General features: G+C 43.1%; 1 protein-coding gene across 1 annotated transcript in view; it reads right to left on the reverse strand.

Annotated features, from left to right (window-relative positions):
• Window positions 1–16,964, reverse strand: part of dnah10 (dynein axonemal heavy chain 10) — a 67,896-nt gene that overhangs the window by 27,470 nt on the left and 23,462 nt on the right. The window contains 16 exon segments of the mRNA XM_056279415.1: window positions 6,733–6,949; window positions 7,123–7,244; window positions 7,328–7,472; window positions 7,549–7,684; window positions 7,964–8,122; window positions 8,216–8,334; window positions 9,183–9,374; window positions 9,527–9,673; window positions 9,890–10,078; window positions 10,284–10,436; window positions 11,284–11,418; window positions 11,555–11,738; window positions 11,859–12,128; window positions 12,284–12,507; window positions 13,062–13,295; window positions 13,399–13,521. Coding sequence (XP_056135390.1) covers window positions 6,733–6,949; window positions 7,123–7,244; window positions 7,328–7,472; window positions 7,549–7,684; window positions 7,964–8,122; window positions 8,216–8,334; window positions 9,183–9,374; window positions 9,527–9,673; window positions 9,890–10,078; window positions 10,284–10,436; window positions 11,284–11,418; window positions 11,555–11,738; window positions 11,859–12,128; window positions 12,284–12,507; window positions 13,062–13,295; window positions 13,399–13,521 — 2,749 coding nt within the window.

Genomic DNA, 16,964 nt, shown 5'->3' on the forward strand with positions numbered 1-16,964 from the left:
AGATGTAGTATATGTGCCAGGTAGAGACATGCTGCTAGCAGACACTCTGAGCAGAGCTTATCTTCCTGAGAGTGCACCGGATGCAGAACTAGAGACTGTCAACATGGCACAACACTTACCTATCGCAGCAGACAGGCTACATGATATACGATCTGCCACAAAAGAGGATGAAACACTGCAGCTTCTCATCAAAATGATGCAGCAAGGATGGTCTGACGATAAGTCAAAAACACCAAGGGAAATCAAGCCCTACTTCTCATTCCAAGAGGAGTTAAGCCGCCAAGATGCTACAAAAGAAATGCAGACCACCATGCAAGAGCTCGCCAGACTGCGAGATGAGCTCACCAGGTTAAATGGTGAAGCAAGGGCTCAGAGAGCAAGTGATAACAGTGCACCCACACGTTCATACATCTACGTTCCAAGAGAACGCCAGATCCAAGCATTTAGTGGGGAGTGTGGTACAGACAGGAGATCTGTCGAAGAGTTTATTGAAGAGGTTGAAAGGGTTTTAAGATAGAGAGCAAACAACAGAAGAACAATGTGACTATATACTATATTGCGTGGCCCTGCATTAGAAGAGGTGAGACTATGCATGAGGGGTCAGTCAGTGGGGCCCAATGATTTATACTCTTACCTGAGCAATGCATTTGGGGAAAAGCGCAGTTCCACGCAGCTTTTGCAGACCTTTTACAATCGTAACCAAACTGATGGAGAAGACCTCCGTGACTACTCCCATGCACTATCCCAGATTTTGAGCTCTGTAGTGAAACAGTCCACAGATGTAATACCTAATGAGAAAACTGTGCTCAGAGACCGGTTTATTGAGGGTTTAAGAGAAGCAGCACTCAGGCGTGAACTCAGGAAAATGGTTAGGGACAAACCAGAGAGCAGTCTTCTAGATGTGAGGAACGAGGCCCTCCTGTGGGAGATGGAGGACAGCAGGTCTCATCGTCCCAGGGTCATAAAGAGCAACCAAGTTACATCAGAGGTTCCAGAAACCCAGTGCTCTACTATTAAAACAAACAATGACCAAGGTACTGCATTAAATGATGTTCGGAGAGCAGTAGCCCATCAGGAAAAACAGCTAGCAGAGTTAGGCAAAACACTCGCTGATCTAGCCTTTGCTGTAGGTGAACTGAGTAAGCGCAGCACTCAACAGACATTCCTAGAGCCCAAGCCACGACCTAGACCCCAGCCAAAGTTCACACCAGATGGCCAGCCTATCTGTTTCAAGTGTAGAGGCATAGGTCACATTGCAAGAAAATGCCCACAGGCCAGAGGGGGTCAAGGGGACGCAACACCTAGTTCTTCTGTAGTGCAGGAAAACTCGCACCCTCAGTTGTCATGAGCCACACAACTCGAGGGGAGGAAGCTGGCTCACCAAAAGAGACACCAGACAGAAGCAGGATCTTAGAGCGTGCAGTCGGAGAATGTAAAACTGTTGAGGTGAAACTACGAGGTGTTACAGTGTCCTGCTTACGTGACACTGGTAGCCAGGTCAGTACAATTTCTGAGAGTTTTTTCAGGGAACACCTGTCAGCTAAAGGCGAAGACATTCACCCGGCATTTGAGTGGTTAAAGATCACTGCAGCTAATGGATTAGACATACCCTATATGGGCTATGTGGAGCTTGATGTAGAAGCCATGGGTCTGACTATCCCAGAGCGAGGTTTTCTGACAGTTAAAGATTCTGAACACTCTTCCTCTGTTCCAGGTCTAATAGGGATGAACATTGTCAAAAAATGCAGAGAGCTAGTACACACTGAGTTTGACACCACACTGCAGGAGAGGTTTGACTCAAACTGGAGAGAGGCTTTTAATCATCTTCATGCAGTACATGCAACAGACAGACTCTCTTTCGCTAGGGTAGCTGGTAAGGATGTAGTCCATATACCTGCTTCATCTGCTGCTACAGTTATGGCTAGGGGACTCAGGACCGTGAGTGAGGATGGTTCTTTTTTGTTGCTGGAGTCTGTGGGTGTCCCCGTTCCTGGAGATTTGGTTGTTGTGCCTACTTTGGTTTCATCGGGCAATCACATTTTTCCAGTCCGAGTCATGAACATGTCTGATGAAGATATCTGGCTAGGGCCACGGACTAGGCTAGGGGTTTTGACTCAGGTAGACTGTGTGAAAAGTGATGAGCTTTGTGAGGTACAGTTCCAGAGAATCTCAGCAGACACTGAACAAGTGAGTATCAGTGAACACTCTGAAACACCGACAGATGTGCAGGAAATTCTCGGCAAGCTCATTTTTTGTGGTAGCCCAGAACGGCAAGCACAGCTGACTTTGTTACTGGAGAAGTACTCTTTTGTGTTTGCAACAGAAGATGAAGATCTAGGCCACACTGACAAAGTACAACATGAGATCCATCTGACAGATGACATACCTGTAACACAGCCATACAGACGAATTCCACCCACACAGTACAGTGAAGTCAGGGAACATATTGGCAAGCTGCTAAAAAAAGGGGTCATTCAAGAAAGCTCCAGTGCTTATGCTTCGCCCATAGTACTAGTGAGAAAGGCAGATGGTAGTCTGAGGCTATGTGTCGATTACAGGAAACTCAACTCAAAGACAAGACGTGATGCATTCCCGCTCCCGAGAATTGATAAGAGTTTTGATGCGCTGAGAGGGGCAGGGTTCTTTTCGACCATAGATCTGGCGAGCAGATACCACCAGGTAGCTATGCATGAGAGAGATCGGACTAAGACTGCATTTACTACACCGTTTGGTATGTATGAGTATGTGAGAATGCCTTTTGGTGTTTGTAACGGTCCAGCTACATTTCAGAGACTTATGCAAGTTACTATGAATGATCTCATTTTTCAGATACTCCTGGTCTACCTAGATGACATCTTGGTTTTTTCAGAGACATTTGAGCAGCATTTGGAGAGACTTGAGACTGTGTTTAAGAGACTGGCAGAGACGGGCCTTAAGGTGAAGTTGCAGAAGTGTGCTTTTCTACAACAGTCAGTAAAGGTTTTGGGTCATCAGGTGTCAGCAGAAGGTATAGGAACTGACCCCTCCAAGGTCTCTGCTGTTAAGAAATGGAAGGTCCCAACCACTGCCAAAGAGCTGCAGTCGTTCTTGGGTTTCTGTAGTTACTACAGGAGATTCATTCGAGGCTTCTCACAGATTGCCGGGCCACTGCATGACCTAGTCAACAAATGTTCAGGTGTGAAGAAAACAGGGAAAGTAGGTCACCAGTTTTGTAATATGTGGACACCAGAGTGTGACTCTTCCTTTGAGCAGTTAAAGGAAAAACTTACCTCTGCTCCCATTTTGGGTTTTGCCGACTTCACACAACCATTCGTAGTTGAGACAGATGCTAGTCAGCATGGATTAGGCGCTGTATTGTGTCAGCAGCAAGGTGACACCAGACGTGTCATAGCATATGCTAGCCGCAGACTACGCCAGGCTGAGAAGAATGACCGTAATTATAGTAGCATGAAGTTGGATTTGCTTGCCTTAAAATGGGCAGTTGCTGAAAAATTCAGGGGTTACTTGCTTGGTTCAAAGTTTGTTGTCCTGACTGATAACAATCCCCTCTGCCACCTCAAGACACCCAAGTTAGGTGCTATAGAGCAGAGGTGGGTAGCGCAATTGTCTGTTTTTGATTTCGAGGTTAAGTACCGTCCTGGTTGCAGTAATGCCGCCGCAGATGCTCTCTCTAGGCAGGAGTTTGCAGGGGAGCCTGAAACAGACCCTGACTCGGATTTTGACAACTGTATCGCTGTGTGTAACCTGATTGAGCGAGGAACAGTTCTGGATCCTGGTCTTGTCTCTAGAGGTCTGGAGTGTTACAAAGTGAGACAGATCCATGCTGGGGAGTCGAGGTCTGGTGAGACAGGTACTAAACAGGGCAACACCCCCACACTGCCAGGTTATACCAGAGAGGAGCTGGTAGGTTTTCAGGCCAGTGACCCCACCCTAAAAGAGTTTAGGGCATTTTGGGATCGGGGGAGGAGGCCATGTCCCAGAGAGAGAGCAGCCCTGTCTAGTCAAGTGAAAAGATTGTTGAAACAACGGAGATGCATACAACAACGAGAAGGTTGTTGTACAGGGTTATCACAGACCCACGTCATGGAGAAGTGTGGCAGTTACTCGTGCCTAGTTGTTTGAGGGACCAAGTTCTAGAAAATGTACATAACAACATGGGACATCAGGGCATAGAGCGCACTGTAAACTTGCTAAGAGGGAGGTGTTTTTGGGTAGGGCTATGTGAGGATGTTGAAAGCTGGGTTAAAAACTGCGAGCGGTGCATTTTGACCAAGATGCCTCAGCCAAAAATCCATGCTCCAGTTCAGGCATTCCTGGCCTTCCGACCTCTAGAAGTGGTGGCTGTTGATTTTACAGTGTTGGAGGCAGCTTCAGATGGCCGTGAAAATGTCCTTGTTGTGACCAATGTGTTCACAAAGTTCACACAAGCGTACGCTACCAAAGACCAGAAGGCTGACACTACAGCTAAAGTTTTGCTCAGGGAGTGGTTCATGAAATATGGGGTCCAAAAGAGACTGCACTCAGACCAAGGTCGAAATTTCGAGAGTGAAATTATAGCAGAGCTGTGCAAACTCTATGGGGTTAAAAAGACATGGACAACTCCCTACAGGCCACAGGGAAACGGTCAGTGTGAAAGATACAATCGCACACTCCATGACTTGTTAAGGACACTCCCACCAGAGGAAAAAAAGCGTTGGCCAGAGCATCTGTCTGAAGTAGTATATGCCTATAATGTCACTCCTCATTCCACCACAGGGTACTCGCCTCATTATTTGCTTTTCGGGGTACAGCCACATCTCCCAGTAGATGCTTTATTAGGGCGTGAGTGTGTGTCAGACAGGAAACAGGATTGGTTGTCTGTTCATCAGGAGAGACTCAGACAGGCACACGAGAGAGCCAGAGAGTACTCAGAGCAGAAGGCAGCTGAGAGGATCTCACTGCAAAATGAGAAGGTGTATTGTCCTCCTGTAGACATTGGTCAGTTGGTTTTCCTACGTCACCGACCCCCAGGTAGACATAAGATTCAGGACACATGGACCTCAACAGTCTACAAGGTAGTTGACATCCAGGGTACCACACACACCATTGAACCTTTTGAGAGAGGTCTCATTAAAAGAGTTCATAGGTCAGAGTTGCGACCTTGTGCAAAACCAGTTCCCAAACCCAGAACTAGAACTAGGTTACAGACCACTACACAGCCGGTAGCTGAGGATGAGCCTGAGTCACCTGAGGCTGATTTTGTTATTGTTGAGGAAGTCATCCCTCGCCGGCTTGTGCAAGTACCTAATCTGCCTCTTGCAGCAGAAAGTGTTAGTTTACATGTGACAGCACTCACAGATGAGAGTGACAGTGAAGGACCTGAGGAAAGTTATTCAGATATGAGAAATTGTGGCACAGAAACAGAATGTGTTAATGATGTGCATCCAGACGTTAGCGACAGTGACTTGCCCATTATTGAAAACAGGGACAGGCCCACACTAACAGATGATGCTGGTGGAGCAGGACGTAGAACCTATGCACCTAAACCTGCCGTTAGGAAAAGCAAGCGGGAAATGGCTGGATCTCATTCAAACCCATTTCATCTGCCAAAGTCAGCCTGTAATGCAGTCTCAGTCAGCACAGACATGGTCTCTAAGGTTTTAACAAGCCTGGGTGCTGCTCTCTTTGAAAAGGCCTTGCAGGGAGTATTTGAGTCAGTTCATGTTTCGTAGTCACCGAGGACGTTGACTATATTTGCAGGGGAGTATGTAGCCGGGTGGTAAATCTGTTAAATATGTTAAATGATTTTCCACTTAAATTTAGTATAGTTTAACTGTTAATATATGTAATTGTTACACTGTCAAGCCGTGTAAAATGTCATTTGATGTATTTAAATTGTGACGCAGATTGTGAGTGTATTTTTATAGTTTTGGTTGTCATTGCATGTTTTGACGAGTAAGTGGCAGTGTTGCGGACTTTTATTGTAACTCCGTGCAAGTTATCCAAGTGCATCTTGGGTACTCTTTCTGCAAGTTATCCAAGTGCATCTTGGGTATTCTTTTTTTTTTCTTGTGCGAACCACCTGAAGATTGCGGTGTGACGGTGCTCTGACTCCATAGTAAGTAGGTGTAAATATCTTGTGAAATATACCTGTAACATTATTCCAAACAATATTGTATGTCGGTAATTTGACACGGTGGTTTGATTTAGACGCTACTGGAGTTGATGTTCGGTGATTTTGGGCGCGAGCCGTCGACCACTGTTCGCCATTGCAGGCATGACAAGGTAATGTTGGCGTGCATAAAGCCACACCATGCCATTGTATTTGGGTAGTAAGGGAAATGTAAAGGTTTTATATGCATTTTAATTCTGTTTAAAGGTAACTGACAGAGTGAGAAGTTGTGCAATCTTCAGGAAGTTCCACATGTCTTTGTTAAACCCTGTTTAACATACATAGTCCACTGCCGTATTTTGCACCGTATTTTGTATTTTGTATTTATTATTTTCCTTTTAAAATCTTTTCTGTTAAACTTGCCACATCTGTGAACATTTATGAGCTGTTTGCTCGAAAGACACAGGAATTTATGCACTCAGTAAAACGATCTGCATTCGAAGGTTCAAACAATAAAATTAAAGCTACAAGAACCCCGGAAGTAATTGTGTCCTGTGTGGTATCTAATTCCACAGGCTACATATAAGTTTATCAATTTGTTGACCACCTGAATTAAGTACATTGTTGTGTTCTTCACCAACCTGGGATCTCTCCTGGTCCAGCCACGACCTTCTCATCTTGAACTGTAGCTAAGCAGGACAATTTTTTGATAAACTCATCAAACTTGGTCCTGCCCCTGTCCACTAAGGTAGCACCGAGAGAGCAACACAGAGCTTCCAAGAAGTAACATTCCAAGACCTCTGCACTATGACCCTCGGTGTCTAGTAAGGCATCTAGCATCATGGACAGCTGTGTCACCTAACACACCACCAATGAAGACAAACATGAATGCAATCATCTTAATATAGACATTGTCCTCAATAATAACAAGGGCAACAAATCTAAGGTCAAAGTATGACAGATTTCAACTCTTAGTTAAGTTTAACAATAGGGACATGGAAGGACAGCTGAGATAGACAAGATAAACCAACCATGTTTAGATCTGTCTGGGGGACAATGGTCTTCAGTTTCTGTCCTTGTTTACTATCAACAATGCCATCCACGACCATGTCAGTAGCGCTGGGGACATATTTCTTAAACAACTTATTAAGCTCTTGTTGTTCCTAGAGAAAAACATGGATATGAAGTTGAGATGTTTCTTAAAATCAGTAATTCTGCTGAGACAGTCACATTTACCATACAGATTTATTTTTCATACCCTGAGCGGTCGGTTGTTAACCCATCTCTGCCAAAATGGGGTGTACCGAAGGTTTTTGGGGTCAACAAATACCATTCCACAGCGGGACACAGTAGCAGGAGAGGCATACTGCAAATCACCAACCTGTGAAACATGTTGCCTTACAATGACTGCCACATGCTACTTTACAAAACACAGAGATGTTGAAATTCAGACAAACCTCAAAAAGCAGGGCACAGTGTCCCTGTAAACGGATCCTCTCTCCATTGGCCAGAGTAAGGAGTTTGTTGTCGTCCATCACTGAGTTCATATTCTCAACCCACAGAGCATCCACATCCCCATCAAACAGGATGTATCTGTGAGATGCAGTTAATATTTTTAGGCAAAATTCTACAGAATAGTGTAAACATTCAACATTTGAATGAAAATCTTTATGATCTATGGAGGTATGTGGGGCTATTTAGTTAGGTGACAATTTTTTTTAGCATGTTTTCTATTTTTCTAAGTGTGGTGGGCTATTGCAGCCACACAAGTGCAAGGCAAATACTAGATTTGGAGTGCTTATAGTTCAGAGAAACTACCATGCAACTCCTAATGTTTGAATTAATTTCTTAAGTGTTTTTCTTCTAGAGTACCTCCTTTCTTTTTTGTCAGTGGGTTTGTTGATGTCACGAAAGATGTTGGACAGGATACCATCAGTCCAGTCACGGGTGACAGGATCCAGTATGCCGTAGAGCTCAATGACACTCATCGCTTTAGGATTCAGGCAGTACAGCTTGGTGGGCATCCCTAATCTGTTGATGTGGGTGATAAAACAACTATCAACATGAGGACTACTCCAAATCAAATATGAATGACTGGGCGGGGTAGTTTACAGTAGCACTGACTTGGTCTGAGCCTGACATAATGTGCTGATCACAACTGATTTTCCTCCACCTGTGGGCCCCACCACCATGGTAGTGTGTCTGGTCATCATGGTCTCATACATCTGGACCACTTTATCCACCTGAAACCACAAGCATAATTGGTAAATACCATCCAACACCAAAACCTGAGCATCACGTGTTTAAGGTCAATCTTTTCCATTTAAATTTCACAAGATAGACCTCTTAAGTGATGATGTCAATTTGTGCTCCAAGAGCACATCCAGATCCATTTGATTTTTTTTTGTCTAAAATTAATGAAACTTTTAAATTCCATTTGCTAATCGCTCTGTTGTTAAGTTGAAAATGGTAAGCATAGACAACATATGGTGCATCCTTTATATGCTTTATCTTGCAATATTTTCAAAGAGAAAATTCTAACAGCTATGGTGCATGCGACATCATTATTCTCTGACAAAGCTTTTGTTCCTCAATAAGGACCTGAGTAAACATGTAATATGGCTTACTGAAAAAACATTTTCTTTCTGTGTCCCAAGTACATGTTGGTTTTCACCCCCTTAAGGCCTTTACTCATATCTTAACAGGTACATGTGATATAAGCAATTGATATGGCCATAACAGCACAAAATGTAGGGAGGAGGATAGTGGCAGCAGGACGAGTTGGGAGGGATACTTAGAGAAATTATGGCATTAATACTGTCTAGGTAATACTACAGATTATTTTAACGTTATTCTTCAAAAACCCACTACAGCCTATCTCAACAGATAAAGAAATACATGATTGTAGCATAATCTAAAACAAAATAGTCTAAAAAAAAACAACACTGAGGTTTCAATGAGTAGAAACATGGATTGATCAAGAATAACATATATAAACATCAATGTTACTTTAGAGGACTACTTAAACAAAGGCTTTATCTCCATCACCAAAGGTTTAGTGGAATTGGACATGCAGCAGCGGCTGAAACACCTGATTGGGCAACAAGATGTATTTGTTCTCTTGCAGAATCTGCTCCACAGCATCATTGAAGCTGGGGTAGCGGACACGGGGGCAATCCAACCCTGGAAACAAGTCTGAGATCAGCCCCAGGAAAAGAGGCACATCCTCAAACACAAACTTAGGCAGGTTCATGTCCCTGAGGGCACGCATCAACACCACATCCTGAGAGGAAAAGAGGAAAAAAGATCTTGAGGTAAAGACTGAAACTGACAAAAACTGGCAAAGCGAGACATTTTGTCATAAAAATCAGACAGGTGAGTGGGGAGTTTCCAGAAGTGTACTCAGGCCACTATTTGTAATCTATACATCCTTACCTCATTAAGGTCTGGTGAGCTTCGCTTTAGCTCCCCTGCCATTACTAATACAGACTTGAGGGCTCGCAAGCCAAAGTCATAATGAGATTGCTTGGACAGCTGTTCACGAGCCAGCTTATATAAAACCGTCATCTTCTTTGCCAGAATCTAAATTGAACAACAGCAAGGGTCATAATGAATGGGCAATTGACAATGTGAAGGGAAATTTTGTGTACGAAATGTGTGTGTGTGTGTGTGTGTGTGTGTGTGTGTGTGTGTGTGTGTGTGTGTGTGTGTGTGTGCGTGCGTGCGTGCGTGCGTGCACGCATGGGTTTGTCTGCATACAAGTGCACATTTGCAGCTTGGTATGTGTGTGTCCCTCACCTCAGCCATGAGAAATCCCTCAGAGAATAGCATGATCTCACAGATCTGCTGCAGGTCTGGTACAACAACTACCACAGGTCTGAAAAGGGCTTTGACTGATTCTGGCAGCTCTGTGCGCCCTGCATAGCCTGGGTTCATAGTGATGAAAATCCCTATACGATCATCCAGACTGATCTCTTGGCCTTCAAACTGAAATACACAGGAGGCAAAGACAGGGCAGGTTGGATAGTAAAGTCAAACCATTCAAGTGAACAATTCTAGTACAGTCTGCACTTAGACCAAAAAGACAAGGATGAAACCTGAGTATGTTGTGACCTTTATGCTTTCAGAGAAGTAAAAAAAATATTTTGATGCTTTCATTCTCTGCTCCAAGCTTTATCATCATTTGACTCACATAGAACCTCTTGAGGTGGAGAATGAGAGCCTTGCGAATGGTCTGGATCTGGGATGAGATGACGGACAGCACTGATGCATCAATACGGTTGAACTCATCAAAGCAGCCCCAGGCTCCACACTGGGCGAGGCCAGAGAAGATCTTCCCTACAGCCTATACAGTGAGACAAAATGGATGGGAAGGGAGTAAGTAACAAGTTTGACTGGATTTACACTATTCTGGTATCAGTCTATACGTTTTGGGCCCATTGGTCTTGAGTTGGACTCACCACCTTAGACAGGGTTCCCACTCATGTCAGGGGATCATTTTCCAGGACTTTTCAAAGACATTTTCCATGACATTTGCTTGGATATACATGAAAGTCATTGCTCACTGAAGGTTACATTGTTCAGTGTTAATTATCAGTGAAAGACTCAACAGTCTTATTGGACTCTAACTTTTAGCTGGTCACTGAAAAAAACTTAAAGCAGTGATGAGCACTCAAACCCTCGAGCACTCAGTGGCTAAAAATATAGACAAAAATATGAGATCTCAGCAAAGAATTATACTGAAAATATGCCATCTCAGTGGGTAAAAATTTGTTTTTATAATCTAGCTTTACAATTTTCCAGGTCCTCAATGATATTTCCAAGATATTTGACCAATTTTATTATTTTTTGAATGTTTTCCATGACTGGAAAACTAGTCTATAAATGTCCAGGCTTTCTAGGGCAAGTGGAAAATCTGTTTAAGTCTTGGACTTGAGTCAAACTCAGTAAAGTTTGGTTTTGTACCTGAGTCGGACTCGCATCCCTAAAGACTCGATCTGACTTGCTCTCACTTTGGGTGGTCTTGACTAAAAAGCTACATCAAATATGTATCATTCCATAACTGAAGATTATTTTCAGTCTTTTTGAGTCACTCCGAACCAGTTTGAGACCTTGAAATGATTTAATTGATTTTCAAGACTTTCCAGACTTGCATAGGAACCAAGTGATTCTGAAAGAAAAAGGTCGCTCACCATGAAGTCCATGCCCTCTCCGCAGTTAGTAACCACACAGAACAGGCCCAAAGCCTTGGCCAGGTCTTTGGTGGACTCTGTCTTTCCTGTACCAGCTGGTCCAGCAGGAGCTCCACCCAGATACATGGATAAGGCCTGAGTCATAAATACACACCCAAATGCAAGTGTAAAAACACAAAAAAATACACCTCTTATACTATCAACAGAGATTCAGCCATTACATTTGCCCACTCCATTGTTTTGTTCATTCATGGTGTTGAGATGCCCAAACCTGTGTGAGGGTGAGGTAGATGCGGTCAGTCAAAGGGGTTATAACTAGACGACCATTCAGCCCCATATATTCATAACCATATGAGAAAGTGGCGCTACACTGATGCACAAACAGGTCATCTGGTTCTCGATCCCAGTAGAACCTCAGTTGGCTTTCCCACTTAAATTCACGGGCATCCATGATACTGGGGAAAAAGTTCAGAAGATTCAGCTTCAAAAATTCCTTTTTCTGCCTCCTCCATGATGTATCAGAGTGTGTACAAAACTAAGCTAAACTAAACTAAACTAAACCTAACAGTGCTTACCTGTCCCAGACAAAGCTGTCAACAATGTCTCTGGCGTGCACATCGATGATAAGGACAGTGTTTAGCTTACGTCTGTCGTTTTGCTTCATGGGGAGTGTAATGCGTGTCACCAGCTCATCAATCTGCCGGTGCATTTTCTTGGCAAAGTGCTTCATCGCCTGCTTCTCTCCCTTCTTCACTTGTTTAAATACATCCTCTACCTCCCAGGTCCACCATACCTGGTTCCCAGCCAGCACTACCATGCCCTGGTAAAGCAACATCCAGTCTACCCTGAGGGAGACATGGGGAAGATATATGACTATTTAACTAACTATTTGTACAGAGGAAACTGTACAAATAGTCCCACTGTTGAAAGGGTCATATGAAACATCTTGCTTGTGCCTTCACAGGCACAGAAACATACACACAAAGATACACATGCACACCTGCTCCTGTCTTCACAGTAGCGAAAGATGGCTTCCTTGGTGATAAGTCGATTGGTCCTCCTCATCTCTTGTAACACTCTGGTCATCCAATCTTCCACTCTGCCCTCTGCTGGGATGGGCTTCTTCAATTCCATTACCTCTCCCTCTGCAGACACCAGAGCCCCTGCTACTGTCTCCCCATTACTTGACTCATCAAACCTCAAAGACGCTATATTGTCGTACATCTAGCATACGAGACATAAGGGAAGGATGGGGGGATCTAACTTAATGCTACTTTGAAGAATTAAGACACATCTTTCACAAAGATTGTCCCATGTCAAGGCGTCACTCTGCAGTGGCCCTGGTACATCTTTAACAGTTTTGCATTTAGCAGATGCTATCATTAAAAGCAGCTTACAAAACACTCAGCACTTGGCAGATATATTTGTGTTAACCTACAGACATATTATAAGACTAAACAGTAATTATTTCATAGCCAAGAGAGCATGTCATGGCAAATGAAAATAGTTTAAATGCACAATAGCTAGATCGTCAACATGATTCAAATTACAACCAAGACGGATAATGCCACAAATAAGTATAACAGTCATGCTTAGAAACATCTATGGATTAAAGCAGGCCTGGAAAAGAAAGGTTTTTAGGCATTGTTTTGAATAAATACTAAGTGAATTGATAATGTTTAGAGAACCATTTTGGGGCCAGGCTAGAGAAAGGTCTGGACCTAGAGCATGGCCCTTTTTAAATGGGCATAGACAGTGGCCTTCCAGAGAACTTGTACCTTGATCATATGCTCCTGGACACAGGCAGGGTCGCTGCTCCCCAGGATGCTGAGCAGCTCATCATCAGAGATGAAGAAGAAACGCGGGAAGGCGTTTCGTTTGGAATCCAGGTAGTCATTGAGACTCTTCTGGCACCTCTCTAGACCATCACTCAAGCCCTGAAGCTCTGCTAGCCGGCTGGGTACCAGACAGCATCGCTTGATACCTGGATCCCTCACCGTGTCACTCATTATCTACTCCAAAATAAAGAACAGGTTGAATTACCTTTGATCTGCAAAACCAAGTTGTGATGTCACCCTGAGTTTCCCACGATGTTAAATAACACTAGGTGCTCACTTTTTTGAACGATCTGTCAATCTTGTCAAATTTATTGGCTTCCTCAGGTAGCTGAGAGCGGATGTCTCCGCCAATGAATATGTTCTCCAGATACATCCACTTGCGTTGCACCAGCATCCACACCTATGCAGAAAGGAATTAAATATTTAATATCTTTTAATTCATATTTCATAATTTTTAATCAAACATTTTTTTCTGGATAAGTTTATAGTTTAACAAAATGGGAATAATTGAAATGGAAAATAAATAAAAAGCATATCTCCTCAAAAAAAGAATATATAATTTTAGAAATGCATGGGGTGTTTCATGTTCCCTTCAAAGAAGAACGACATCAAGAGATTAGCAACCAAAGTTAAATGCAAATTTTGTGTTTGTTAATCATTTTTGCCTAACAATTACTAGCATAAAAGGATTATCAAGAGACGTGTTGCTTAACGCAATGTCTCTTGCAATTGTCAGTGCAATTCCCTAAAATGTAGGCATATATACTGCCGTTTTGCAGTTTGCTAACTCCCCCTGCTGTTTTTCTGGTAGTGAAAAATCAAATAATCAGGAGCAATTGAAATTGATTTCTGTCATTCCTACGCACTTTTTACCCTGACTGCTGAAAATTCTTGTCAGATGTCTTATAGAAATTAAATGATTGCAATACCAATATTATCAGTCTTAAGTTGAACTCATTATTAATATGTCCCCCAAGATGAGTGTCACCAATGAAGTTAAATGAATGCTTCACACTTTCTTTCTTTCTTTCTTTCTCTCTCTCTCTCTCTCTCTCTCTCTCTCTCTCTCTCTCTCTCTCTCTCTCTCTCTCTCTCTCTCTCTCTCTCTCTCTCTCTCTCTCTCTCTCTCAGCAACACACTTTGTATGTGATTTTGTCTTGCCTGTGTGGCTGGCTTTAAAAGCACAGATTATCAAATTCATTGACTTTCATTCCCCTAAATTGTAATCGAAGACAAGGCTGTCTGTTAAGAAGACGCCATAGTTTTGGGTTTTGAGAGATGAAGGATTAGTTCCAGTGTAGGTTTAAAATTCATAACTGAAATAGTTTTCATTTCCATTTGCAAAAATTATATCTTGTCAAATTGCTGCATGCACTTAATGAAGAAAAAAAGACTTCCTATGTAATGAATTTACTAACCTTAACATTTTATGTGCACATTTTTTTCTTTTTATGAAAAAAAGGAACAGCATCTGTTTTACACATTCACTATAGGAGAATGTATGTACTTCTCACTGTAGGGGAATTGGCAACAATACTTTTACAATTAGACAAATTTTCTTTCCAATGAAATGTTGAAAGATGTTGACTGATTCTGTGTCAGTGTCAGACATCACTGGCCAACGCTGTGTTCTGTATTCACGCCATGTCACACCTGTCCTCTCCCGCCGCTTGCTGCCTTCCAAACCAGGAGAAGGCAACCAACCCATTGTCATGATTGAAAGTTCAAGTTTTTACCATGATTACATTGTGAAATGTAAAGGTAGAGAAATTTACTCTCTTTCCCCCAGTTTTATTGATTTTGCACCCGTGCCTTTTATTTTAATGTTCAATCTTTACTTATGCCCATTTCTAAATATATATTTCTGCTTAGTTAGGCCTTGTAGTTCCAATTGCACAATACAAATATTTTAGCTATCATTGTAGCCAGTCTGTACTCTTAAAACATTGAGATCTATCTATGGACTTCTTTTCTTGGTCATCAAATGTTCTTATTTTAGTTATACAGAGTTGGCATATGAGAGAGAAGAGCTGGCAGCTGGCCAGATGTTCAGCTGGTTATGTGGAGTTTATACACATGACATTTTAATGAACTGTACCACAGTATGTGTTTACCAGCACACAGTCATGTTTCACATGTCTGTAGTTTTGATTGCAGAACTAAATTAGCCTACTCAATTTGCATTATTTTTGCAGTTTTATTAGCTAGAGTTGAATGACAAGTCACAGTGGTTAGTGTGGTCGCCTCACAGCAAGAAAGTCCTGGGTTCGAGCCCTGGGGTAGTCCAACCTTGGGGGTTGTCCCGGCTCGTCCTGTGTATGGAGTTTACATGTTTTCCCTGTGTCTGCTGTGGAGTACAAAATGTACTCCATATGCACTCCGTATGTACTCTGTAGTTTTCCATTTCTCTGTGTATGAAACTTCTCACTCACTGCAGACACACATACCCATTGTTTTCATGCGTGCCTCCCATGGGGTCACATAGCCACTTTATCATGATTGCCTCCCCTTTGCCGTGTCCCAGGCAAAGATAAGAGTAATGGACCTACAGACACTCAGACGTACCACTCAGACACTCCTGCATTCCTTTGTAAGACGACACCTTAGTTAATGCAGGAAACATAGGGTATGACGCGACGGACTGTTCTGTACGAAACCACTACCTCCAGCTCGGGCAGAGCATATCCTCACAGACGAACCTCTATGTAGCCTTATGTCCCTCCATCTGCAGATGCAATAAAGATTCTCTGTTTGTTCCAATATTTGTCCGATGATTATTCTCCCCAGAGGTTGCTGTGGCAAGAGCCCATTAAAGGCTAAAGGAAAATCCACGACAGAATTTGGTGTCAGAAGTGGGATCTCACGTCGCCCGCCAGACGGACAATCGGCTGACTGATCATCTCGGGACGAGGACATAGTCACCGATCTCCCAATAACCTCACCAGATTTGAGAAGAAGAAAGGGAGAGGCGGGTGGTCCGTTTGGTCGGCGTCGCTGAGATTCCTCAGCAAAACCCTGGGAGATTTATCGCACGGGTAAGCAGAATTCTTTAAAGGATAAAATGATCACTTAAAACGCGTACTATTGAAACCAGATGAGGTCGTGCACTGACAATTAAGCGGCTGTTCACCCTCGGTCTCGCACTAATTAAAGTGGTTACCTGGTAGGATTAAGTGAACCTCGCGCAAAAATCCTCGGTCTCGCACTAATAAAAGTGGTTACCTGGTAGGATTAAGTGAACCTAGAGGAGAAGGAAAAAAAGAGAAAGGAATGGGAAACAAGGGCAGTAAACTGCCCCCGATAGATATGGAGGGTCCGATCTATCACATAATGATAAGAAAATATGGCTAAGACTCTGTAAAATATGTTTTAGACTGGATACAGGGTCATGGGTTTCCTGTTGAAGGAACTTTGAGCAAGAATAAACTAATGAAAGTTCGACAGTCCATGGAAAAGGGAAAAGCGAAGGTCTTAGAAAGGAAAAAGATTCCTACAAAATGGTTAGAGTATATGGCAGAGCAAGAAAGAATTTTGGGAATGTGGGAGAAAGAGTGTGAAAGTAGGGAAAGAAAAAAACTACAGAGGACTATGACACGCAGCGACGACTCAGACAAAGACAGAGATACGACAGCTCCCGTATCAACCAAAGACCCGTTCTCACACACCTCTCCTAATCGATCTCTGACACCCACCTCTCCTAATCCATCTCTGACACCCACCTCTCCGCCATACTCACATGGCAGCCAGCCTCTGTTGTAGGGTAATGTTATGTAGCCAACAGCTCCCCCTGGGGGCACTGATTGATGTATACTTGCCCTGTGTAACATGCCTCAGTTGCGTTAT

Source organism: Lampris incognitus, chromosome 1 (genome assembly GCF_029633865.1).
Source record: "Lampris incognitus isolate fLamInc1 chromosome 1, fLamInc1.hap2, whole genome shotgun sequence".
Lineage (NCBI taxonomy): Eukaryota > Metazoa > Chordata > Actinopteri > Lampriformes > Lampridae > Lampris > Lampris incognitus.